This window comes from Aplysia californica, unplaced genomic scaffold (genome assembly GCF_000002075.1).
Source record: "Aplysia californica isolate F4 #8 unplaced genomic scaffold, AplCal3.0 scaffold00544, whole genome shotgun sequence".
Classification (NCBI taxonomy): domain Eukaryota; kingdom Metazoa; phylum Mollusca; class Gastropoda; order Aplysiida; family Aplysiidae; genus Aplysia; species Aplysia californica.
Window position 1 is genome coordinate 96003 of NW_004797814.1, and position 24821 is coordinate 120823.

Sequence of the window (24821 nt, forward strand, 5' to 3'; positions counted from 1 at the left end):
GGTAGGTGGGGGTGAAGAGAACTAAGACTTTATTCAAATTAAAATTGTATTACTTGTTCCATTAATAGAGCCTAGCCTATTGGAAGAAGCTGGTTCATTCATAATTTCTAATCTAGATCTAGATTTAGATCTAGATATTATCTATCTATCAACTTTTTATCCGTGCACACATTTATTTTCTATGGGTGAATGCTGGGTATAAAAAAAAACCCTACGTAATTCTGGACTCAGCCTTATTCTTTTTGTCAGGAACTATAATAACATATTTATTGATATATTATAAAAAGTAATAGTAATCTGATAGCCATTGAAATTCAAATTGTGGTTTTGTTCCAGCTTGAGTGCATTATGCCTATTTATATTTTTAGAACAAATCTCGAACCTTTCGTTTCGTTGTTTTTAGTTCGGAGTTGTCAAAATGGCGGCGCCCATATGCGTGAGTATTTACTTCGAAGAAAAAACTTTTTGTAGTTTTGTTGACACTAAAATAACCTTATGAAATCGTTTTTTGCCTCTGTTAATTGTAAGACAACTATACGTATCCGTTACAATGTTATTGGTGAACCAGATTCACATTTTAAAGATAATAATGCTGAAGTGACAGTGATTGTTGTTTGTCATTCATTGCTTTTACGACGCTTAAAAAATAACAACAAAGACGAAAAGACGAGTAGATGTAGTCTGACAAAGATATAATTCACCAGGATGTAAGCTGGGTTTAAATGGTCCGTTCGTATATTGTAGAGTAGTGTGGAGTGGTTTAACCAGAGAGAAATCTTGGATTTTCTGTCTCCCTACTAAGACAGAACGAGGTCAACATTTGTTTCTTGTTGAGACTTTTGAGTGTCATAAATTAAACATTTTTTTGCCTTGCTCCTCAGCCTCAGTACAGCCATCCCCAACTTAATTCTGCCTTGGTCTGAATTTATATTAAGGCTATGATAGGGATTCCGTGTCACAATAATTGTAGCCAAGAGAGATTCTGGACCATAAGTACAAGGGCCTTCAATTTGATTCTTTGATTCTTAGCAGCTTAGACTTGGACTTGACTTAGGACTAGGCTAGAGGACTTACTAGGAGATTAGGGCCTAGAATCTAGATTCTAGATCTAGATTAGAATCTAGATTTACAGGGGGGAGTAAAAAAGTAACGCAAGTTTGTTTATAACTAGATGTAGATCTAATCTAGATCTAAAAGAAAAAAGAACGCACTGCTGGCAACCATCATACCTCTCAAAGTGAAGGTTCAAGTGGAGCATCTGAGGATCAGATTTCTATATTTCTCAACGACAATATAAGCCTTGTCTCCATTTTGTTCCATCGGAAGCCACTGTCTGCGTAGTCCACAAATGCCAGCTTCGTAAAATTGAGCTGGTCGGTCTTAGGTGTACAGCAGTCTTGATTTTTCCATCATTTCCGTAGTGTTGGCCTCTCAATTGTTCTTTTCAAGGACCGAAAAGGTGGAAGTCTGAAGGTTCCAAATTAGAGAATAAGCTGGGTGGTGTGACAGTGTTTTCCTTCCAAACGGGGTTATTGTCTCCCTTGTTCTGGTACTCGTATGCAGGCGGGCATATTCGTGGTGAAAAGGAAACATTCTTTCTATGTTCAAATTTGGTCTGACTCGTCTTAATCTCGCTTTCTGTCTTTTCATTGGTTCAATCATGTAGGCATCAGAATTGACAGCTCTTCGTTGTAAAAAAAAATGTGAGAAACACACTATGAACTTTCCAAAACCCGGCTGACCTGATTTTTCTGGCTGATTCTTCGCATATCATAATGTTTGTCTGACAAGATTATATATATATATATATGGACACCTCTTCCTCTTCTTCCGGTTCATTGTTCAAACGTCAGACCCACCTCTATACAGTAAAAAAATCTAGAGCTTGGTCCTTGTAAACGTTATAAAGTCTATTTTGGACGTTACCTGTGGATTCTCCTTCTAAAACAAGAAATTCAATCACAGCTCTTTGCCTCTGACAGACCTCCGAGGGGGCAGCCATTTTGATGTGACGTCATTCAGGCAAAAATCAAAGAAACTTCAATTTTAACAAGTTTGAGTTCAAAAGTACTTGCAAAAGTACTTGTGAGCTGAATGCAAGGAGTTTAGAACTAATGGAGCCTCCTCTCTCTCTTCGCGGCGCCACGAGCAGTACGCCGCGGTGGGGATCAAATATGGCCGCCGACTGTGGGCTAAATCACGAACTATGGCATTTCTTTTTATAGAATCTTATCGGGCTGGGCCACGTTGTGGGGGTGGGGGAATGCACACAAGGAAGAGGGGATGGGGCTGGGATGAAAGAGGAGGTGCGGGCCTAGGGAAGGGATGAATGAGAATGGGAAAAATTAAATAAAAGAGAGAGAGAGACTTTACTTTACTTTACTTTTCCGATCCAGCGGCCATTTGGGTTCTAGCCCTTCGGTCTGTCGATATGGCAAAGAGAGAGAGACTGACAGGCAGACAGAGAGAGAGATTGTGATCAACTGACGGGCAGACGGATAATGACAGGGAGAAAAAAAAAAAATTCTGTGTGTGATACGGTCTGTTCAATTCTTTGAGAGTTTTATGTTATAATCTAGTTTAAAAATCAGGAAGATGTGTAAAATAAGAAGAAAACTTGTCTGAGTAACATAAAATTATCAAACATACCAAATTATAAAGAGATAATCTTTCAAGATGCTAAAATATTTAATCATAAGAAATGGATAAAAATATACTTTTAAACTGAATTTAAGATATGATTGCATGATTCTAGGCGTGTGCCATAACTAACTTTATGTGTAAGGAATAGCGAACACAAAAGGGGGTCGATGCCAGCTTTATCTGACAGTATGTCTTGGTCTATAAAAAATAATATTATTGATTACAATAATTTTGTTTCCTGGGTTTCACAAAGTGGAGCGCAAATGCTTTCAAATAATTTTTAAAAAAGAGAGATAACAGCACCTTTGGAGGTGTGATCGCATGCATGAGCTTGGATGACCTTTGAAGGGTTTTTTTTTTGTTTGTTCAGTAAAGTATGATATGGAGAGCAGTGTTTTTAGTCCCTTATTACACTCCAGAGGGGGATAATTTATCTTAGTGATGACTCTTGTGTAGTAAAATCTGTTGTTGCTTTGGTTTATTTTTAAACAGCTGAATCTTAAGTGAACCGGAATTATTGATTGTGGGATCTTAGGTGAAGACTACAACAATAAAATTAAACCGAGTATAGTTCTATCTAACAAGACTCAAACTCTTATCCACCCCACCCTATCCTCTCCCCTCATTTGATATGGTTTGGTGTTTCTTTAACCTAGAAAATATTCATCATTATTGTTGTTGAGTATTGATTTCAAATTCTAATGGAGCCTCTAGATATCTACATTTACACAACAGTAGCATCTAATTTGCACACACAATGGAAAGCAATATCTTTAATTAAAGTGTATAATATGTTCATACACACTCACATAATAATTATATATATACACATAATAATTATATATATAAGAATAAGAATACTTTTAAAAAATTGAGTATCTCAGTCTTTCTGCTGGGGTGTTGTATCCCTTTCAGCCTGGGTTGGCCTTGGCAGGTAGCGCCGGAGCCAGCCTCTAATGAATGTTAATGATCTAAATTGTGTTGCTGGTGGCACTTTCATTCAAAATTTTTTTAAGGAAAACAACTTAACTGAGAAAACTTCGGTCCTCTTCTTACACTTAAATACAACACAGGTGCAAGGCATTTTTACTAATTGACTTGCCTATTCTCAAGGACCTCGGAATAAATCCTTCTTTCTTATCTAGATTTCAGTGCGTGAGTTGGGCTTTCGCACAGCGCAGGTAGCCCACAGTTCCGCAATGAGAGAGGGCTCCTATCAGGGGTGCGGTGCCGCTCACAGAGCATCCTCCATTACTTTTAATCTCCTTGGCTGAATTTCATGTAATATAATGCAATACTGAGAAAAATAGCAAACAACATGCAGTACTTTTTTACTCCCCCTCATAACTTTAATTCTAGATTCTAGATCTAAATCTACAACTCTAGAGATCTAGTCTAAACTTTGCAATTTTCTTCTTGTAAGTGTAACAAATGGTCTAGATCTAATTGTTGTCCTGGCATGTATTCATTTTAATTCTGTTCAGCCTTGGGTTTGTGGCTGTGTAACTGTTGTCTTGAAATGAATTTTGGTTGTGTAACTGTTGTCTTGAAATGAATTTTGGTTGTGTAACTGTTGTCTTGAAATAAATTTTATACTTCCATCTCTGTCGCATTGAAATACAGCCTGTAAAAGTTTGTGAAGTTCTGATTTGTCCATTTTTAACAATTCACTCTCTCTCACACGCACTCTCTCTCTCACACTCTCTTTCTCCCTCTCTCTCTCTCTCTCTCTCTCTCTCTCTCTCTCTCTCTCTCTCTCTCTCTCTCTCTCTCTCTCTCTCTCTCTCTCTCTCTCTCTCTCTCTCTCTGTCTCTCTCTCTCTTTCTCCCTCTCTCTCCCCCCCTCTCTCTTTCTCCCTCTCTCTCCGTCTCCCCCTCTCTCTCCCCCTCTCTCTCTCTCCCCCTCTCTCTCTCCCCCCCTCTCTCTCTAATAAAATATATTTGAATGTATATGGATTAAAGTAAGTGCTCAAGAAGGGGAGGCTAATTTTAAAAAAATAAGAATTTAGCGAAGAGAATTAATATAAGCAAATGAAGCTACCTCACCTGGATGATTATATTATGAATTGTGAGGCAGTGTGGAGAAATCAGGCTCTCGTCAAAATAATGGAAGGGATGAAACTTGCATTTTCCCTCAGGTTTGGAAAATTTTATCGAATCTTTGTTTTTGGCTCAATACCTTTCATGTCCATTACATTTCTGTGTGGGTTTTTCTGAAAAACATTGTTTAAAGGCACAAAATTGTAAGTTTTGAATCTCAAAGGACTCTCAAGCTAAGGAATTTTAACTAAACTTTGCTGGCCATATTCTCGCTAATTTTATCTCTGAAACTGAAATCTTTCAGTCGCCAATATCTCAACTTGTATCCATGATGAATTGATAATTTTTCCTTGAAAGCAAGCCAAACAAACAAGCTTAAAGATGATACCAATAATTCCACACCTGGCCAAAGATTGACGAGCACCTGATTTCCCGGCATCGTGACACAAATATTTTTTACTGAGAATAGAATAAGGGAAAGTGGAGCTGAAACAAATTGCCTAGGCTTTTAAAGTAAAACAATGTGAACTCTACCACACAATGATACTGCTTTTATTTCTAACCTACCCTGCTCTGTCAAGAGTACAGTTCCCGGTGACGGAGAAAATTCTGGGTTTTTTGTGATGTCATAGGTTTTGAGTTCCTGCTACCTCACATCCATGCTCATTTGTTACAAAGAATTATATTTTAATGAGATGAATCCTGATTTCTTGGTAACTTTTTACTTTCAGAGTGGATCCTTCGCAGAATGAACTCCCAGTGTTGGTCAAATCTAATTGGAGTTTCAAGGCCAGCTGTTGAGACATCAAAATGGAGGGCTCCCTTCAGGCTGCAAAACCTGTGGTGCTAGAGACGTTAGCAAATGCGTGCAGTCAAAATACTGATGTGTTGAAACCTGCAGAACAGAAACTGCAGCAATGGGAGACTGTCCCAGGCTTTTATTCTATTCTCACAGTAAGATTATAGATTATGCTAAAAGTCCAGCACGGTTAGCAACAAATTAAACTTCTGAAATCTTTTATGAAAATTAGTTGAAAGGTTAGAGGAGTTTTGATAGTGCCCTTTTATATATCAATATATATTATTAGAGTTCAGATCTTAAATCTAGTTTGGGTACTCAATTTCTAATTTATTGCTCAACAGACATTTTTTAGAACCTGGTTCAACCAGATGTGTCATTTTTCTTGTGCACCATATTTTTTGCGTGTTTGTAGCAATGTATTTGGTGCCCACGAATCTTATGTTGTTGTTGTACAGGTTCAATGGACTTGGCCTCTAAATTTACAGAATTCAAAATGAAAATAAAAATGTTTTTTAACTGATTCCATCCATGATTTTTTCAGGCTCTGGACAGAATTATTTTTCCTTTTTCAGTTTTAGACCTGGGGTGCATCTATTTAATACATTACTGTGAAGCTCTAAGTTACTCTCATTTGTATTGTCATGTACCAAAGTGATGGGAATCAATAGAGGAATCTACAATGACCTATAATCTGTTTTTATTGTATTTTCCGTCTGACAAAAACGAATGAGGGAAAAAAATTGTGCAACACCTCTTCGAAAATTTCGACTTACCGCATTTTCTCAGCTCTACAAGTCCTTATGATCCATAGGAATCAACACAAAATTGTAGCAATATCACTCTAGCACACATTTATGCAAGAATTTCACAAATTTAGTTGAATATCTTTCTTTGAAGGGTTTTTTTTTTATACCAGGGTCCGTGTTATTTACCCTTAGATCTAGCCTACATAACGACAACAAAACAACGATTTTTGCAAGAATTTCGCGGAGTTTCGATCGATATTGGCGCTCAGATATTGAGGTCAGGGTTTTTTTTCAAGTTCTTTTTCCTTTTGACCACTTAAAAAGTAGGAACTATGTTATAAAAAGCACATTTGTTTCTGATTTGGCTAAGCCACTCACAGCGGTCGAATGGATGCAACGGAAAAAATTCAGAAGCGGCCGAATGGATGGAATCAGTTAAGAATACTTCTGCCTTCTCAGTTTTAAGAAAAAAAATTAACTTTCAAATGGATGAGTAGATGAGTTTTATGGTAAATTTTGAGTCAAGTTACAGCTCAGGGTATTTATTATTTCTTTTTATATAATTTAATGATTTTTACTGTACTATTTGTTTTTTTCAGGATATATTTTGTAATCACACCGTTGATGCTAATGTGAGGTGGTTAGCTGCCTTATACTGCAAAAATGGAATTGACAGATATTGGAGAAAGTCAGCCCCAAAGTAAGTTTTGATTGTATCTTATTATTTTTCATTTTGGTATTCTGTAAACATGAATATCCATGAAGTAATTATTATTAGGGGGGGGGGGGGGGGCTTGTCGGGAACTTGAGACGCAGAGAAATATTTTTAGTAACCAAGTACTGGATTAAAGGCCAACCTGGTATTGCTGTGTGTTTGCAGAGCACTAATTAACTTGTGTGTATGAGTATGGATGTGTGTGTGGAGCTGTAGTGTAGATTCAGGATTAATGTTTTTGAGTTTTTCTTTTTTAACTTTGTGTTGACTTTTGAGTTTTTGAAATCAGTTATACTCTAACAGGGACTAAAGATGGAATGTGAGGGAAGTTAATGTGGTCATATTATTATAATTCTGACCATGGAATACAAGGGCATGCTCCGCTCAAATGCATGCTTTCATCTTATTAAGGGCTTTTTACTTCATAATTTAGATATAAAAACGCTACTAAAAGTTAAATTCCTCTAAATGTACACTTTGATCTGTGAAACACACCAGCAGGTAAAGATTGATAAAAAGAAATACTTGCAACAACAAAGTCTAGTCTAAACAACTACCTGGACAGCATGTTCACACCCTACGGACAGCAAGGTCGGGCGAGCAATATTTTTGGGGGAGTGATGAAATAATTTTTTATTTGTCACTTGAAATGTATCTTTGAGAGAAGGTTTATCACAGGTGTTTGGGTAACTAATGTTTGAAGCCTATGATGTACAACGCGTGTGAATGCTGTAGAACTCTAGATAGGCCTATAAAATTAATGATTTAGTTGAGTGATCTGCTGCGCTTGAAGAATTTATAACATACTTGTCCATTAAGTCACTAGGAATAGTCTCTCTTAATGTCTGATGTCACTCATGTATTTACTGAGTTGTAATAGATGACAGATAGTCAGAAGTGGTCGCTTGGAAAGCTGCACGGCTGAGTGCACTTTCCTATAACCATCACCAATATTTTCCTCTTATCAGTTCCTGACATATCAGTGCACCTCAATAAAATGAGTCAGTCTTTCTGCTTTTTTCCACCACTCATTCAATGGTTTTGTAAGTTGTAGACCTAACTGCTATTGCTGAATCTTTATAAAACAGCCATGTTTTTCATGTTGTCAGTGAAAGTGACCTTCACCCCCTCAGGTGAGGTCAAAGTAGTGACTAATATGAGATGCTGCGTCCCTTTCCTACTTTGCACAGGTTCACATAAACTCACTCTCTGTGTAAAGGCATGCTTAGGATCACTCCGGCACACTGTGCATTCCTCATCATCATCATTGCCTTTCTCACCCTGAATCAGGATATAGACAACGAGCAAACACTCTCCACCTTTCCCTATCCTGGGCTAGTCGCTTGATGTCACTCCAGGTCTTCCCACTTTTCTGTACGTCCATTTCCCACGGTGCACCGGCGGCTGAATTTTAGTTGCCGCTGGGGGTTTCCGCCGAGCACCATATCACGTCAGGGTCACTGGGGTCAGCTCCCTGTCGCCGCTCTGTCTGGGCCAACTTGATTTTTGGTACTTTTCAACATACAATTTTAGGTGTTTCCTTGTATTTATGGTAATTCTCATTTAGTGCTCCCAAAGCATGCATTTCTGCTCTTGAGACTCAAAAAAGAACGGACGTTGTAACTTTTCTGTAATGTCGTTAGATATGCTGGAGTCGGCAATGCTAACTTGTAATTTTTTTTGGGACTAGCGTGAATGAAAAAAAATCAATATAAAAAAAGGCCTCGACAAAATCTGTCAAACTTTTGGAACATGAACGACATAGCATTGGTGCAGATACTCAGAAAAGATGGTATCTGCGCATATAATAGAAAGCTGTAATTTTGCAACTTTGTCCATCAGGCACACAATTCACTATGAAGTAATTCCTCCAAATACAACTTTATGTGTCTAATATAATCGTGAATATTCGCATATTTTCTCGAAAGTTTATAAAAGTTACCATGAAGTTTCTCTATGAAAAGTAAAAATCGATTTTAATGCCAGAATATATCTTCAATGTAACGCATGAACAGTATCTGTTTCACCCCAGAAATTCCTTACTTTTCTTAAAACGTTAAGTCTAGGTTTTGTAAGTTGACTGAATAATAGGGATGACTTCTCGTAATTGGGTTACAAGAATAATTTCTAGCTTTCCAGGGACACTGAATCAGCACCAAACTTTTCCAGCTTTATTTTTCGTTTCTATGACATGCAATGTGACTGATTTCTTTACATTCATAATTGTGTCCGCGCATATTTCTGACACAAAAACTAAGAATGAATGTGTTACCTGTCATTATTTTTATTCCATGCAAGAAGTTTATCTCTATGCATGTATTTAAACGGTTTTGTGGGGTTTTTTAATCGCTTATATCTTATTAGTTGTATGCAGGCTGCCACAGACACAGCATGATACATGAACAAACGCAGAGTAACTTTCTCTTGTTTAATAGTAAAATAAGAGCTAACGCTGATCGTCTTTAGTTAAAAAATGCAGATGTGGATCTTTCTTCTCTTATAACTTGACTATTACTACTCGCGCAGATTTAAGTTTTCTCATGGTAAAAGACATGATATTCGTATTCAGTTATACACAGATTTTGGAGAGATTAGTCATGCCTTTTTAAAATTAACAATCGTTTATTCATAAATTTGAAACTAAAATAGGACAAATTGGGTACAGCCTAGGTACTCTACAAACACTTGTCTAGATAAAAAACTAAGGCGCAGAAATTAACCATTCTAACGCAGAATAAATCTCAAGACATTGAGCTTTTACAGGGTCCTCACCAGGTCGGAAATCGGGGAAAAGTCGGGAATTTTGAGATGGGTCGGGAGGTCGGGAAAAAGTGGGGAATTTTGTAAGGGGTCGGTAAGTCGGGAAAGGATAGGGCCTGTGTAATGTGTAGCTATCTAGATTGCATGGTTGATGAATCCTGAAGAGGAATCGTAATTGAACCGCTGTGGCGGAAGTGTATGTGTGACACTGAGGCTCGATCGGGAAGAATCAAGGTGTACTTTCGCTTTCGTTGCCGCCCTGAAATTTTGCGGTAACAGTCTGATAGATAACGCAACATTTGTAACATGCAGGTTATGCATTATGAACGCTGCGTCGCCTTGAAAATAAATCAATATTAAAAATTACCCTCTGCTGTCGCTTGTGGGAAAAGAAAAAGAACTTATATAAGCGTCTTGTCAGGTTCGCCCTCGTGACCGGTCAATGAACCTGTGAGTACCGCGGTCTGAGCGCTGTGAAGTATAGGACTCCTTTATAAGATACACTCGTGGGAGGGAAACCCTGAAGGCAATGCTAGAGGACAAAAACTGAACTTGGAAACAAATTTTTAGCATTTTGATAACTACTTAGAGCTCTCTGCAAAGCGCGCGTTGGTGCAGGCCTTGTGTGGAATCGGGATCCGTCATGCCTTGTTATTGAACTAAAGTGTTCGGGTTTCATTGGATGGGGTGATTGTAATTTATATCTATATTTTAGCTTTCTGTTCAAGACTGGCAGATTTTCAGTGTCACTGCATCTTGCGCTCCCCCCCCCCCCAAACCAGTTCTTACACCTCTCACACTGAATAGGTGTACTTGAGCCATTCTAGTTATTACTAATATTACTCTTCTTTGAGTTACAGCAATGGTTTTCGTCTTCACGATTATTATATGAATCAAGACACCCAGACTGGTTATTGACAGTCGATATTCTAGTTCTAGGTCTTTTCTCAGACTCAAAACAGGATTCATTTTTTATATTGGGCCTATAGTTTGTTATGTTGGCTAATATGATGAGGGGAAAATATAAATAAGTAAGAACAGACTAAAATACCAAAGTCTCTCAAGATCCCAGTGCCACACTGACATGTAGTTGACTTTATATAATGTACCTACATGTTTGTGTGTGTGTGTATTTACAAACATATACATGTATTATATTAGATATAAATGGAGCACTATGCTTTCATTGTTATGTAACGTGTTCCTGGAAAATGGATGAGGCCCCTCCCTTGGAAAATTGAGAAGCTGGGTTGGCAGTCACCCAGTATTATAGTCATCTATTGTTTGAAGACTATACTACAAAATGTACATTTGCATTCATTTATAGACATTTTGACATTTTATCATTGATAGATTGGCTTTTTGGGGGATCATTCTTGACGTGCAGCGGCCTGATTTTTCCCTTGAATTGGGGTCTTGAAAAAAATTTGGGGGTCTTGAAAATATTTTCCAGGATTTGGTGGGGACCTTGCTTTTAGTACATCCGCGTAATGGTTTGCTGTGTGATATGGGAAAGAAGTTGTATCGTTTTAAACATAGTCAAAAATGCGAACTTCCTAACCGGCATCAGCAAAGTCGCTTCAGGGCTCATTAACCCCGTGACCCTGATCCGGGGAGCTCCGGCGGGCTGCTGAGTCATGCTAACTAAAGGTAACAGAATCGGGTGAAAAGTGACACCGTGTTCCGTGACTCTTCTCCAGGTTCCACGTGGTCTTCCTCTTGATCTTTTACCCTGTGGGTTCCAATCTAACACTTTTCTTGTTGTGCAGCTGCTAGACTTCCTGAAAGTGTGTCCAATCCAACGCCAACGTCTTCTTCCCACCTCACCTCTGACTGGGCTCTGTCTCGTTCTTCTTAATACTTCCTTGTTGGTGATCCTGTCTGTCCATTTGATCCTCTGTAGCTTCCTCAGACACTTGTTTAAGAAAACCTGGATCCTCTTTATACACGTCTGGGATGCGTTCCACGTCTCACACCCATACAACAAGACTGACTTCACATTTGAGTTGAAAATTCTAAGCTTTGTTCGTAATGAGATATCCCTGGTCCTCCAAATCCTGTTCAAAGAAATAAATGCAGTCTGTGCCTTTCCAATGCGAGACACTTTATTTCAGCGCCTGTTCCTCCCTCTCTGTCCATTATACTCCCAAGATAGCAGAAGGATTCGATGTCTTCTAGAGCATTTTCTTGTACTGTGACCTGCTCCTTTCGTAGTGCATCTATCCTTAGGACTTTCAACTTTCCGGGGTGGATCCTCAACCCAACAGACTCTGATAGGCTGTTTAAAATTGTTGTCTTTGCTTGCATCTGTTCCTGAGTGTGTGACAGAAGCGCCAAGTCATCTGCAAAGTCCAGATCGTCCAACTGTGCTCTGGTGGTTTCCTTCATCAGCCAGTCGATTGCCAAGATAAAGAGGAAAGGTGATAGTAAACATCCCTGTCTCACACAGGTGATAGTAAACATCCCTGTCTCACACCAGTTTTGATGTCAGAGCTGTCAGTGAGCTGGCCTTCATGTACAACCCTGCAACTTGTCCCTTCGTACATGCTCCCGATGAGGTTAACCAACTTCTGTGGGATTCCGTGATGTCTCAGTATCTTCCACAGTGTTGCTAGGTCTATGCTGTCAAAGGCCTTCTCATAGTGAAGAAAGTTGACGATCAACTGGGAGTTCCACTCGAGGGACTGTTCCACTATGATCCTCAGTGTAGCAATCTGGTCCGTGGTTAACCGATTTTTTCGAAAACCAGCCTGTTCATCCTGAAGTCTTGGATCTGTTGCAGACTTGATTCTCTCCATAATTATTCTGTTGAAGACCTTTCCTGGTATTGAGAGAAGAGTGATCCCTCTGTAGTTGCTGCAGTTGCTGAGATCCCCCTTTTTTGGAAGCTTCACAAGGTGTCCTTTTTTTCCAATCCTTTGGGAACTTGCTCTCATTCCAGATCCTGGTAAACAATGGGAGAAGGAGGTCTGCCGTCACTTTGGCATCTGTTTTTAGGGCCTCAGGTGGAATCTGATCAGGACCAGTCGCTTTACCGTTGTTCAGCTTCTTAACGGCATCCATAATCTATTGTTTCGATGGGGTATCACAGCAGATTGGTAGCTCATTTCTTGCTGACAGGATGTTTGGTAGGTTACTTGGTGGTGGTCTGTTCAGGAGACTGTTGAAATGCTCCTCTCATCGTCTTGACTGAGCTTCCTTTCCAAAAATGGTTTTTCCCTCTTGGTCCTTTACTGTTACTTCTGGTTTTCCACATTTTCCAGAAAGAGTCTTTGTAGTCTGGTAAAGGAATCGCATTTTCCTTCCTGCTGCTGCCTCCTCTGCCCTCTCTGCAAGCCTGTTCATGAATTTCTCCTTGTCTTTTCTCAGTGATCTCTTTACATCTTTAGCTGTCGTCCTGTACTGCTCCAATGCGTCCGCTTTTGATCCCCTTGTTCTACTGGCATTTGTCACTGCTTTCAATTGTCTTCTAATACTAATCAAATATGACTTCTTTGACCTTGGTCCAGTGTGTATCTGCCTCCATGTTTTCCTCACCAAGATCGGCCAAGGGTTGAAATCTGTTCCTCAACTGCAGTTGAAACTCCGGTTTCTTGTATCCATCTAAAAGACTTGCTTGGAACTTCATTCTTTTGGTTCCTGTTCTGGTTCCATGCTTTTTGAGACGAAGCTTGAGTTTTGCTTACAGCAGATGATGATCCAATCCAACGTCTGCCCTTCTCTGTACTTTGACATCTTCCAGTGAACGCCTGAACCTACGAGAGATACGAAAGTGATCGATCTGGTTCTCCGTCACTCCATCAGGTGATACCCAAGTAGCCTTGTGGATCCTCTTATGGGGAAAAACGAGCCTCCGATGACAAGGCTGTTGAAAGCACAGATATTTGCAAATCGCTCCCCGTTCTCATTCATTTGTCCCAGGCCTTGTTGTCCCATGATTCCCAATCTTGGCATTAGCATCTCCCATTATGATGTTTGCATCTTTCCTTGGTAGTTTGTCAATGACCCCCTGGAGCCGACTGTAAAAAGCATCCTTGTCATCATCCGAAGCATCGTTTGTTGGGGCGTAGATCTGTACTATGTTCATGTTGATGCTCTAACTTCTGGTAGTGAAAGAAGCCATGATGATCCTCTCCCCCTGTGGTTCCCATCCTCTAAGTGACTTCTGTGTATACTTACTCAAAATAATTTCAACTCCCTCCACATGGTGCTTGTCTTCCCTCCCAGAATACAATATTTGTTCCCCCGAGCTGAGCTGCTTCTGTCCAGACTGTATCCAGTGGGTTTAACTGACTCCTAGTATGTGCAGCCTGTATCTTTTCATCTTTTGCGTCACTTGAGAACTCTTTCCTGCTTCATACATGGTGCGTACATTCCACGACGCAATCCGGAGAGACTTGTTCGACAGAGAAGGTTTCGGGTCAGAAGAGTCCTTTCGGCTTTGTCCGCTGTCCTTCATTGTTCCTGCTGATGCAGAAGCTCCTCCGTCTCCCTAGATGGAAAAATTATAAGGCATGTTTGTTCGTATTTCTATAACTTTCCTTTTTTACCGGGTTGGGTAGTTGGCCCTCCGCAAACTGTCACTTTTCGGGTTGCCAAACCTATGCACCTTTAGTCGCCTCTTACGACACGCAGTATCACGGCAGGTGTATTCTTTACTCCCCCATAGTAAAACTATGGGGGCCCCCACCTGCAGGGCCGTGTGCATTCTTAGGTAGATATTATTGTAATTAAAAATTAAAGATAGATGGTGATACTAATTATGGCTTAGGACTGGCTTTGAAGAAATGATTTAAATGACAATGGTTGAGTTCTAGACTTTAGAATAATTCTCTCTTTTTTTAAAAACTATAAACTAATGTCATGTAGATGAAATTCTAGAAATATTACTTTGTATATTCTCATTTAACTTTGTTTGGATAATTCTTTTCTTCAGCGCTATTTCAGAGGCAGAAAAGGACATGATTAAGGAGAGATTAGTCTCAGATTTCACCGAACCAGTGCCTCAGGTAACAATGCCTACAAGTATATTTTGTGCTTGACAGTCTATGTACGATGTCATTTTACTTAAGCAAGGGATCATGACAAGTGCTCAACACTTCATGCTCTGTGTTTAGTTCCCTTTTCAATTTCTACTTTTATTTATTTAGGTAATATTTGCATCTTGTTTGCATTTGATGCTTTCAAATTGTGCAAGTTTATAATTATCTTGTCTGAGTAACCTGAATGGATGACAACATGAAGTTTCAATTAATTAAGACCATAACATGATCGTCACATGTGTCATGACGTGATGAAATGAGGCGCTCATCAATTTTTGGGCATGTGAGTTATTTACATCATTTTTCAGGCTGTTCATTCGCCCTGCTTGCAATTTGTAAAAATATCTATCATGAATAGAAGTCGAGATACTTGAAATTGAAGAAGGTGGGGGTCGCCTGGTTTTAGAGGTAAAATTATCAAGAAATTAGCCGCCAAATTTTGGTAGCTTTCATCGCATGAGTCCTTGGAAACCAAAAAGTTACATTTTTTGTGTCTTTGATGAATGTTTTTTAGTAAAATCCACAAGGAAGTGAATTTTTAAATGGACATAAAAAGTGATAAGCTAAAGGACAAAAATTTGATAAAAATCCTTGAACCGGCATTAAAATGCTGGTTTCTCCGATGTCATTATTGTGACAAGCACCTGATTTCACCAAGATGCCTCACTTATGTTGATTCAACAATGGTATAACACGAAAACATAAAGTTATTTCCCTTTACTTTCACAAAAGGTTCAAAGTAAAGATCTGTTGCTCATGTACAATTACTTCATGCGCTTGTGTAACAGGTGGTCTATTCTTTCTATTCCACGTAATCGTTCTTGAGTCAATGGCTTTTTCTGTTTTTTTTCTTTGTACCTTATTCTAGCAACATATTGCCTTCCAATGCTTTAGAATATCACAGCTCTTGCAAGAAAAAGTGAAAAATAACTGTGTTTTTAACTCTCCCTGTGAAATCGGGTCAAACAGGGTCACTAATTTTCCTTGTGATAGTGTTGATATGTGTACATATTTTTTAAATGTTGTTTTCATGAATTCTGAAGAGATTTACAAGAATTTTGTTTAATTTGATTTGAGACTACTAATAATATTATGGAGAGCAGCACTGACATTTTTTTAATGGCAAACTGCTTGTCTACTACCTTGTTATTATGTGTTACTATCAGATTGCCACTCAGATAGCTGTCCTCACTGCCAAAATTTCCCGCTTGGATTGCCCACGGAACTGGGATTCTCTGCTGCCTACACTTTTGAGTGCTGTCAGGTGTGATGATCAGCTTATTCAGGGGAGGGCTCTTCTTGTGCTACACCACGTGACAAAGACTTTGGCTTCCAAGAGACTTGCTCCGGACAGAAAGTTGTTTGAAGATGTAAGTTTGAGTTTTACCTAGCTTGTATTTTAAGAATTTGACTGAAGTGTTTATCTCAATTATTGTAAAATTAGTTTGACATTGACCATGAGAACATTTTTGTACGTCATGTCTAAAGAATACCTGGGTTTGATCGAACGTTGGGGCTTCAGTGAGTCAGTCTCAGGGGTTCAGAAGAGATCAAAACACACTCTGTGTGGGTGTCTTTTCCATTGACCCGACTCAAAAGGTTATATATATTTATATATATATATATATATATATATATATATATGAAATTTTTGGGTTCAGTACTTTCAACAAAGTAAAGAACAATTGTTATAAAGTAAGTGTCATAAATTCTTTGAGGTAAGCCCAGATTTCCAATATTTTGTTTGGAGTCAGAGGATAACAGTTGAAATTGAGAGTGATCTGTTATTAAAAAAATAGTCCTCTAATATGGAATGGACATCACTTTCAGCAAGAATTGTGAGACATTTGTTAGGGTTTATTATTGGTTTCAAAGCTCCTTTCTGTAGGTGAAGTTTTAATAAGTACCCATTGATTTTTGCCCTTTTCCTCATGTTGGTCGGCAGCTGACTCAGGATGTGTTTGGCTTTATGCTAGGCCTTTGGAACTCACAACTGTCTGCCTTTTTCCAAAGTGCATCACAGCAAGATGAGTCAATGAGCCCAATGATTGACAGATGTCGCCTTGTCCTCAAAGGTAGCCATTTTATTTTTAAAATATTTACTTAAATCATATGCCCAGGCTTTCTTCTCATAGTTTTCTTTTTCTTTTGTGACGTTGGAAGAATAAGGGTGTACACAACAGTGGTCATCGTACCTGTAATTTGTAGCTGTAATAAAAGAAATATGTTTTATAGTCTGTCCTGTAGAATGAGGTCATGTAAGTGTAAGTCTAAGGGTAGATGCTTTTGTTAACCTAATTATGGAGTCTTTACTCTCAAATGTTCAAAGGGGAATAATTTAATTCTAGATAAAGGCATCCTGGGCTATTTAATCTTTATGCTTATGTGTACCAGTTCTCAGGAGTGTAAATTATTTTTTTTAAAGCTTCCGGAAGTCTCTAGTAATAATAATGTGTGTGTGCCTGGTAAACGGTACACAGGGCAATATAGCTTAAAAATATATATTTTTTTTACAAGAAATGAGCTCAATTACAAAGTTTTTCTTTATCCATGTATCTATCGATATTATGCAAGGCTTTGTTTTTATTCTATGCTAAACATGAATTTTAAAAGATATTTTGTTACATGAGTCATTTTACCTAATAACTGAGATTGCTTGAGAACATTTGCTGGCAGAGCTTGTTTGCGGAAGGTTTCCACAGCTCATTCAAAAAACAAATCCCCATCATACTGCATACTTACATTTAGGTCAGCTTGTTGCCTTTCTCGATCTGGGAAGTGCACATCAGTTTTAAAAAACAGTAAGGGATGCCCATTTATATTCTATTCCACTTCATGAGCAAATTAAATCCACAAAGCCACTCTTTGAAATTTCTAGTATTGTCATTGAACCCTTTAACATCGCATATCAAAATTTATGTCAGCTTGTATCCTTCCACGTGGTGAACGGTGGTGAGTAGTGTGAATGAATACAATGACATAGTAAAGGGAAGGAGGCTTGATGCGTACAGTACTCTCCTACACTTCGTTTGCAAAGCCAGGTCAAGTTTGAGAAATGTCTAGTTCTAATTGACTGTGAATTTGCTTTAAAATTGTATTAATGACGTGTTGAAATTGTTTAATTGTCTTAAACTGTTTTTTAAAGCTGCTCTTTGTGTAGTAACAATGATGTCAAAGGTTAAAATTATCATTTTTTGAAAATGTTATTTTTTTCTATGAAAGGATAATAAGGATAACTTGTAAGTTTCATCCAGAGTGTGGAACATGTTTATTGTAGAATCATGGATTTATGTTTAATTTTAGATGGACTTTTTTCTAAATGTCTGAAAAGATTTTAAAGGATAGAAAATCTGAAAATGACAAGTTATGAAGTAAGGATTTTTCTGACATTATGCACTGTTGGTAAGTGTAATAATGATTTCTGATTGTTTTGCAGTACTTTTGTAAAGACAAGTGTTTTGACTCACTTCAAGTTGAGAACTAGGGAAGGAATTTTTGACTGTTTGAACAGGCTCCAAGTGACATAATTGAACATTGAGTTACAGCTTTAAATTCGAAATGTTGGAAAGATTTTGTTGGATATTTGGCCTTTTCTATGTTTTGTATGATATTAATTATGTATTGTATGGTTGCTATATTGCAGTGTTGCGGAAACAAGTATGTTATGGCTTCAAGGAACTTGCGAAGAGTGATGAAGCGATGAATTTTGTTTCTAACTTATTTCCACAACTGGATGCTCTCCTAGACTGTCGTAAGTTGCCATTATTTTTAAAAATTTAGTGTTCTTTATTTGTCATAAAATATTAAGATTTGTATTCTGTATGCCAGAAGGGCGCCACTTTTTTAACTATATTGTGCCATTTAGTTAACAGCAACTGGCCAGCCCTCAGCAGCTGTTTGACTTTAGAAAACTGAGTTCAGGTGATGCAGAGACGAGTTTTCAGCCATAACTGTTTTAAAGTTGTCTTTTTGCCGACATTTTGAAACCATGTTACTTCCTGCTTGTCTCATGCAGCATAAGCATACCACTAAATAATAGATTGACTGCTCAAAGTTTCCACATTTTATCTGCTTTCGAGCATCCAGTTTGCATTTGATTCAAGTGTTTGTAGGGTGGCCAATCTGTCTTATTTTTCTTTCGTCAATTTAAATAAAATATTATTCATTCGATATCACCACAATAGATTTTTTCTAATTATTTGAAAAAATGACTGTCTGTGCAATGCCTTCTCATATGTGAAATTACGAATCTGCTTAGAGCTTTACAGCTGAGTGCTTCAAGAAGAAAGACATGTACCTCAAATTTAGACTGAAGAAAAGTTGAATCTTCATGCCCAATTCCCAATAAAGTAACTCACACTGTAGATAGAGGTGTGTGTGTGTGTCGCTGAGAGTATGTGCAGGGGGGAGAGGGGGGATTGAAATATTGCACTAATCAATGAAGTATGTTATAATAAGGTAATCAGCAGGGAATCCCCTGCATCAACTAAAATTCCACGACTGGTTGGTTGTGTAGAGTGCTGAAGGTTTATGATAAATTCATGTTTTAAAATATTTTTTCATTGATCAATTGATACTTTCTCTCTTAACTCTTTATCTCCGAGGGGGGTAGACCCACTACGGCGGGGCCCTTTTTTTGGTACTAAATCTAAAAGTGACATAAACGTCACTAAATGAGTCATAAAACCGAAACTAGCGAATCTATGATGGTACTGTAACTAATGAATGAACTTTCGGTAAAAGAAAGCTGTTTTTCGGCATTGCTATTGCAAAAGTCTCCCTTTTATTTTTTACAAATATTTTTGTTGTGTTTAAAAATAAGAATTCAGGTGTATGCTCCGATAGTTTTTTCAGCACTATTATTGCTCATATTTACTCGTTAATTGGCAGGTTTTGTTTATGTAGCAATAACAGGTTAACTCTGCATTGCAATTCTCTTCCTTGTTCTGTTCTCATATAGGCCGCAGTTTGTGGGGAAATCATGCTATGTTGGAGAAATGTGAACGTCTCATCTCTTCAGTCACAAAAGTGGTAAGAAAGTGCTCTGAAGTTAGGTGGTCTCGTATTCAAACATGATGATCACATACTAATACAACGAATTACAAATTGTTTCAAATTATAGGCATGGAAACACTTTTCATAGAATTTATTACTAGTGTTGTTGTATCTTCCCACTGCTGAGTCTCTCTAACTGTATCCTCAAACCAGTCATTTTCTCATTTGCTTTAATTTCTTCTGAAAATGTCACTACTGTGAAAGTCTGACTTGGAGGATTCCCCCCGGGGCAATGCCACCGACTGTAGTGTCTTTATCCCATTCCCAAAGGGGGTGCATTTCTCGTTCATGCACAGTAGAATTGTAAATGGGCTGATTCATCATGTCACGCTCATAACTGTGCCTGATCTTCAACAGGGAACTGCTGGGGTTTTTTTCCTAATCCTTACTACTGTCATTTTCCTCTACTTCTTTTGTATGTTTGTCATTCTTGTGACCTGCTATTTCCGGGGTGCCTTGATAGTCGAAGCAAACTTTGTGCTGTTGAAGCTAGAGAGGTGAGCAAAGAAAGTCTGATTCCCTGTAAAGACTTATCTGTTGACACCCGCCCCTTGGCGCTCATATGACCTTATGCAGTTGCGAGCGCTGATGTATATATATTTTTTTTAGGTAATTTTTTGTTTGTTCCTTTATTGAGTCTGAGGTATGGTCTAAACCATTTTTTTTTTAAACCCACAATATTTATTTTCTGAATAATTTAGACCAATGTTTGTCTCCAGTTTAGTGTAAATGCTTCATTTGCTCTTTATTTACAAAGTTTGTTCTCTGTGATGTTCAATTTTGAGATTAGGAATATCTGGGTTCAGCAGCTGACTTTCAATTGAAAGTCCACATCACTGTGTTTTTGTATTTGTTCCACAGCTTTTGGATCTGTTGGAGCTGCATCCTACCTCATATGTGCATTTTATCAAAATGACGCTAACCTTTGTTGTACAGTATAATTTTACCGCAAAAGGTAAGCATTATGCTCAAACGTTGATAATAATGTCTTTGAATAAATAAATTGTCTCAGCATCCCGCCAAAAATTTATATTTTATACTGCAAACTAAACTAAACAAAAAAAACCCCGCCTAAAACATGACCACAACAGGTAATCAGCTTTTACTAGGCACGGCGCACCGGCAGTGGAATTTTAGTTGCCGCGGGGGGTTCTCCGTCGGGCGCCTTATCACGTCGGGGTCACGGGGGTCGGCTCCCTGTCGCCGCTCTGTCTGGGCCGACTTAATTTTTGGTACTTTTCAACGTACAATTCTAGGTGTATCCTTGTATTTATGGGAATTCTCATTTAGTGCACCCAAAGCATGCATTTCTGTTTTTGAGACTCAAAAAAGAACGGACGTTGTAACTTGTCTGGTTATTTCGTTAGACGCGCTGGAGTCGGCAATGCTAAATTGTAATTTTTTTTGGACTAGCGTGAATGAAAAAAAATCAATATAAAAAAAAAGGTCTCGTCAAAATCTGTCGAACTTTTGGAACATGAACGACATGACATTGGTGCAGATACTCAGAAAAGATGGTATCTGCGCTTATAATAGAAAGCTGTAATTTTGCAACTTTATCCATCGGGCACACAATTCGATATGAAGTAATTCCTCCAAATACAACTTTATGTGTCTAATATAATCATGAATATTTGCATATTTTCTCGAAAGTTTATAAAAGTTACCATGAAGTTTCTCTATGAAAAGTACAAATTGATTTTAGTGCTAGAATACATCTTCAATGTAGATCTAATACACGAACAGTATCTGTTACACTCCAGAAATTCCTTACTCTTCTTAAAAAGCTAATTTAGGTTTTGTAAGTTGACTGAATAATAGGGATGACTTCTCGTAATCGGGTTATAAGAATAATTTCTAGCTTTCCAGGGACACTGAATCAGCAGCAGACTTTTCCAGCTTTATTTTTCGTTTCTATGACCGTTTGCAATAACTGACAATGTAACTGATTTCTTTACATTCAGAATTGTGTCTGCACATATTTCCGACACAAAAACTAAGAATGAATGTGTTGGCTGTCATTATTTTTATTCCATACAAGAAGTTTATCTCTACCCATGTATTTACAGGGTTTTGTGGGGGTTTTTTATCACTTAGATTCTATATTATATCTTTTTAGTTGTATGCAGGCTGCCACAGACACAGCATGATTCATGAACAAACGCAGAGTAACTTTCTCTTGTTTAATAGTAAAATAAGAGCTAACGCTGATCGTCTTTAGTTAAAAAATGCAGATGTGCATCTTTCTTCTCTTATGACTTGACTATTTCTACTCGCGCAGACATCAGATTTCTCATGGTAAAAGACATGAGATTCGTAGTCAGTTTAACACAGATTTTGGAGAGATATGTCGTGCCTTTTTAAAATTAACAATCATTTATTCATAAGTTTGTAACTAAAATAGGACAAATTGGGTACTCTACAAACACTTGTCTTGAACAAAAACTAAGACACAAACATTAACCATTCTAACGCAGAATAAATCTCAAGACATTGAGCTTTTAGTACATCCGCGCAATGGTTTGCTATGTGGGATGGGGAAGGAATACGGGCGAAAAATCTCAAAGGTCCCTGTACAAGTTGCACACGTTAAAGATCCCTTGGTGGTCCTAAAATCGATAAGAGTAAGCTTTGGCCGGCACCGGCACAAAATTCAAAATTCCTACCAACTGAAAATGTTTAATGTGTCCCGCGCTCATATGACCTTATGCAGTTGCGAGGGCCGTAAAATACCAAAACCACAGACTGGAGTGTTTTTAGGCCATTCCCAAAGGGGGGATATTAACATGTTTTTATTCACCGTAGAATTGTACATGGGCTGATTTATCAATGCCATGCTCATACTGCGCTGCAACAACATAGGGGGAACTACTGCTTTTTCTTTCCTCATCCTCACTATCATCATTTTTCCTCCTTTTGTATGTTTGTCACTCTCTTGTGAACTGCTCGGGGTGCCTTGATAGCCAAAGCAGACTTTGTGCTGTTGAGGCTAGAGAGGTGAGCAGAGTAATCCTGATTCCCAGTTTGGACTTCTCTGTTGACATCCACCCCTTGGCGCTCATATGACCATATGCAGTTGTGAGCACCGTAAAAAACCTTACTAAACTAAACTAAAATACAAAATACCAAAAAAAGACTGAAGCAATGGTCTTTTTAGAGTTATTTTCTGCCTAGGATGTACAATTTTTAATTGTATTCTTTTTGATCTTCTTTTCCCACTCATGAAGATATAGTCTACAATGTATAGACTTCCAGGCAGGGTAAAATGCATGACATTGAAGTGGTCTGGGGACATAAGTATTTTGGAACATTTTCTTTCTTTTTCAGGACTTTTGTTTGAAAGGTTTACGGTTAACTGTTTCAACTTGATGAAGCAGATTCTATTCAGTGATGTGTACAAACCCAGAAAGAATAAAGAGGGTAAGTTTCACTTTGAGAATGATGTTTATATTTTCTGGAGTCATAGTTAAAATTTTTTGCATGTTTTTCATGGGATGAATGTGTTGCTATCTTTATAACAAAGGTGAAATTTACTTAAAAGGATCCACTAATGTGAAATGAAAATGTTTACTCTTGGATGTGATGAAAAGAAAAATGATTCAGTAAATGGACTTGAACATTTCAACTGTTAGCTGTGTTAGTTGTGTCAACTTAATAAAGACAATTTTTCTTTATTCTAACAAGAAGACGCATGCCCTGTGACCCTGGAGGCAAACAAGATCATCACGGAATTCTTCTCCTTCGACACACTGGCAGAGATTTGTCGTCGTTTGGTGTCAGACTACTTCTTGTTGACCATTGACGATCTGTCAACATGGGAGGCCGATCCAGAGGAATTCTGTGGGTGGTTTTTTTTAATGCTAATGAGCTTTAATGTGCATTAATGTATTACATTTGTAGAACAGCAGTTTCTATTTAAAAATTATTTGTTACTTTTTTTTGTCCCATTGAATGTGAATTTTTGCTGTTCTAGTTTTGTGTACAATTTTAAGATGTTTATGATGTAAAGTTAATTTAGTAAAAACACTGATAGTCACACTACTGACAGTAATAAGAACCAAAAGGTTCCATCCTATCAGTGTTTTAGACAGTCAATTGCTTATCTGAAATCCTTTTTAACGAGAATGTTTGAATTTGGTCTTGTGAGAGATTCGTCTTTAGGAACCTTATTGCATTGACAGATAAATGTGGGACAGATTATGCATTTTTTATTACCTTGACTTAGTAACTATAAAAACAAATTGCTCATTTTCCTTTTGCTAGGTCAAGAAGAAGGTGGTGATTCCTACAAGTATTCCTTACGGGTAGGTTAAACATAATATTGTGTTTGTTTCTACTTCTTAGTCAGTGTGGTTCTGTTTATTATCATTGAATGGTACTCCTTTATAGGTAAAGATTATGAAATTTTGTTTTAGCTCTGTTTGAGTTTAGCACCATTATAGACAGGGAGTTTTCGTGGCGTAGAACAAATTGTGAGGCATCGTGGTGAAATCAGGCGCTCGTCAAAATAATGTAATCAAAGAAACAGGCATTTTTTCACCGGTTAAGCAATTTTTATCGAATTTTTGTTTTTTAATTCAACCTGTTTTATGTCCGTATAAAACACACTTCCATGTTAATTTGACTGAAAGTCAATAGAAAGTATAAAATATGTAATTTTGTGTGCTAGTTTTGCCAGAATTATGGGTCTCAATATTCCGCTATTTAGCGGATTTCTGCTACCGCCATGTCCTCCGCTAAACTCCGCCACTGCGAAAGAGGGTCAATCAGAAAGAGGGTTGCTGGGAGCAGAGTGACTGCCAGGCCTCGGTAATTATCCGGGATTTTGAAAGAAAAAATCGCCGAGACGTGGGAAAATACATAAAAGATCTCGAATATTATTTGTAAACCAAATCCGATAACGTCTTTAAGTTCATTTTTGCCGGTCGCGATTGTGGTGTTAATTCGGCTTTTCCCGGTCTGAGAGTTCGTTTCACCTGAACAGGCGGCTATGGCGGCAAGCGGAATTGTATGTGACAC

The 24821-nt window shown here is 38.0% G+C and overlaps 1 protein-coding gene across 3 annotated transcripts in view; it reads left to right on the plus strand.

Annotated features, from left to right (window-relative positions):
• The first annotated feature begins 262 nt into the window (after positions 1-262).
• LOC101859811 (importin-11) overlaps positions 263-24821 on the plus strand; it is a 56307-nt gene continuing 31748 nt past the window's right edge. Inside the window, exons 1-12 of one of the 3 annotated variants that reach the window (XM_005106573.3) lie at positions 263-436; positions 5414-5636; positions 6830-6930; positions 14642-14714; positions 15914-16117; positions 16693-16822; positions 18391-18498; positions 19708-19778; positions 20664-20757; positions 23130-23222; positions 23487-23642; positions 24066-24106. In XM_005106573.3, coding sequence (XP_005106630.1) covers positions 5493-5636; positions 6830-6930; positions 14642-14714; positions 15914-16117; positions 16693-16822; positions 18391-18498; positions 19708-19778; positions 20664-20757; positions 23130-23222; positions 23487-23642; positions 24066-24106 — 1215 coding nt within the window. In that variant the 5' untranslated portion in view covers positions 263-436; positions 5414-5492. Of the gene's footprint in view, positions 437-460; positions 813-5413; positions 5637-6829; positions 6931-14641; positions 14715-15913; positions 16118-16692; positions 16823-18390; positions 18499-19707; positions 19779-20663; positions 20758-23129; positions 23223-23486; positions 23643-24065; positions 24107-24821 lie in introns of those variants that run through there. The other 2 variants (XM_013087088.2, XM_035971946.1) reach the window with 2 other exon arrangements.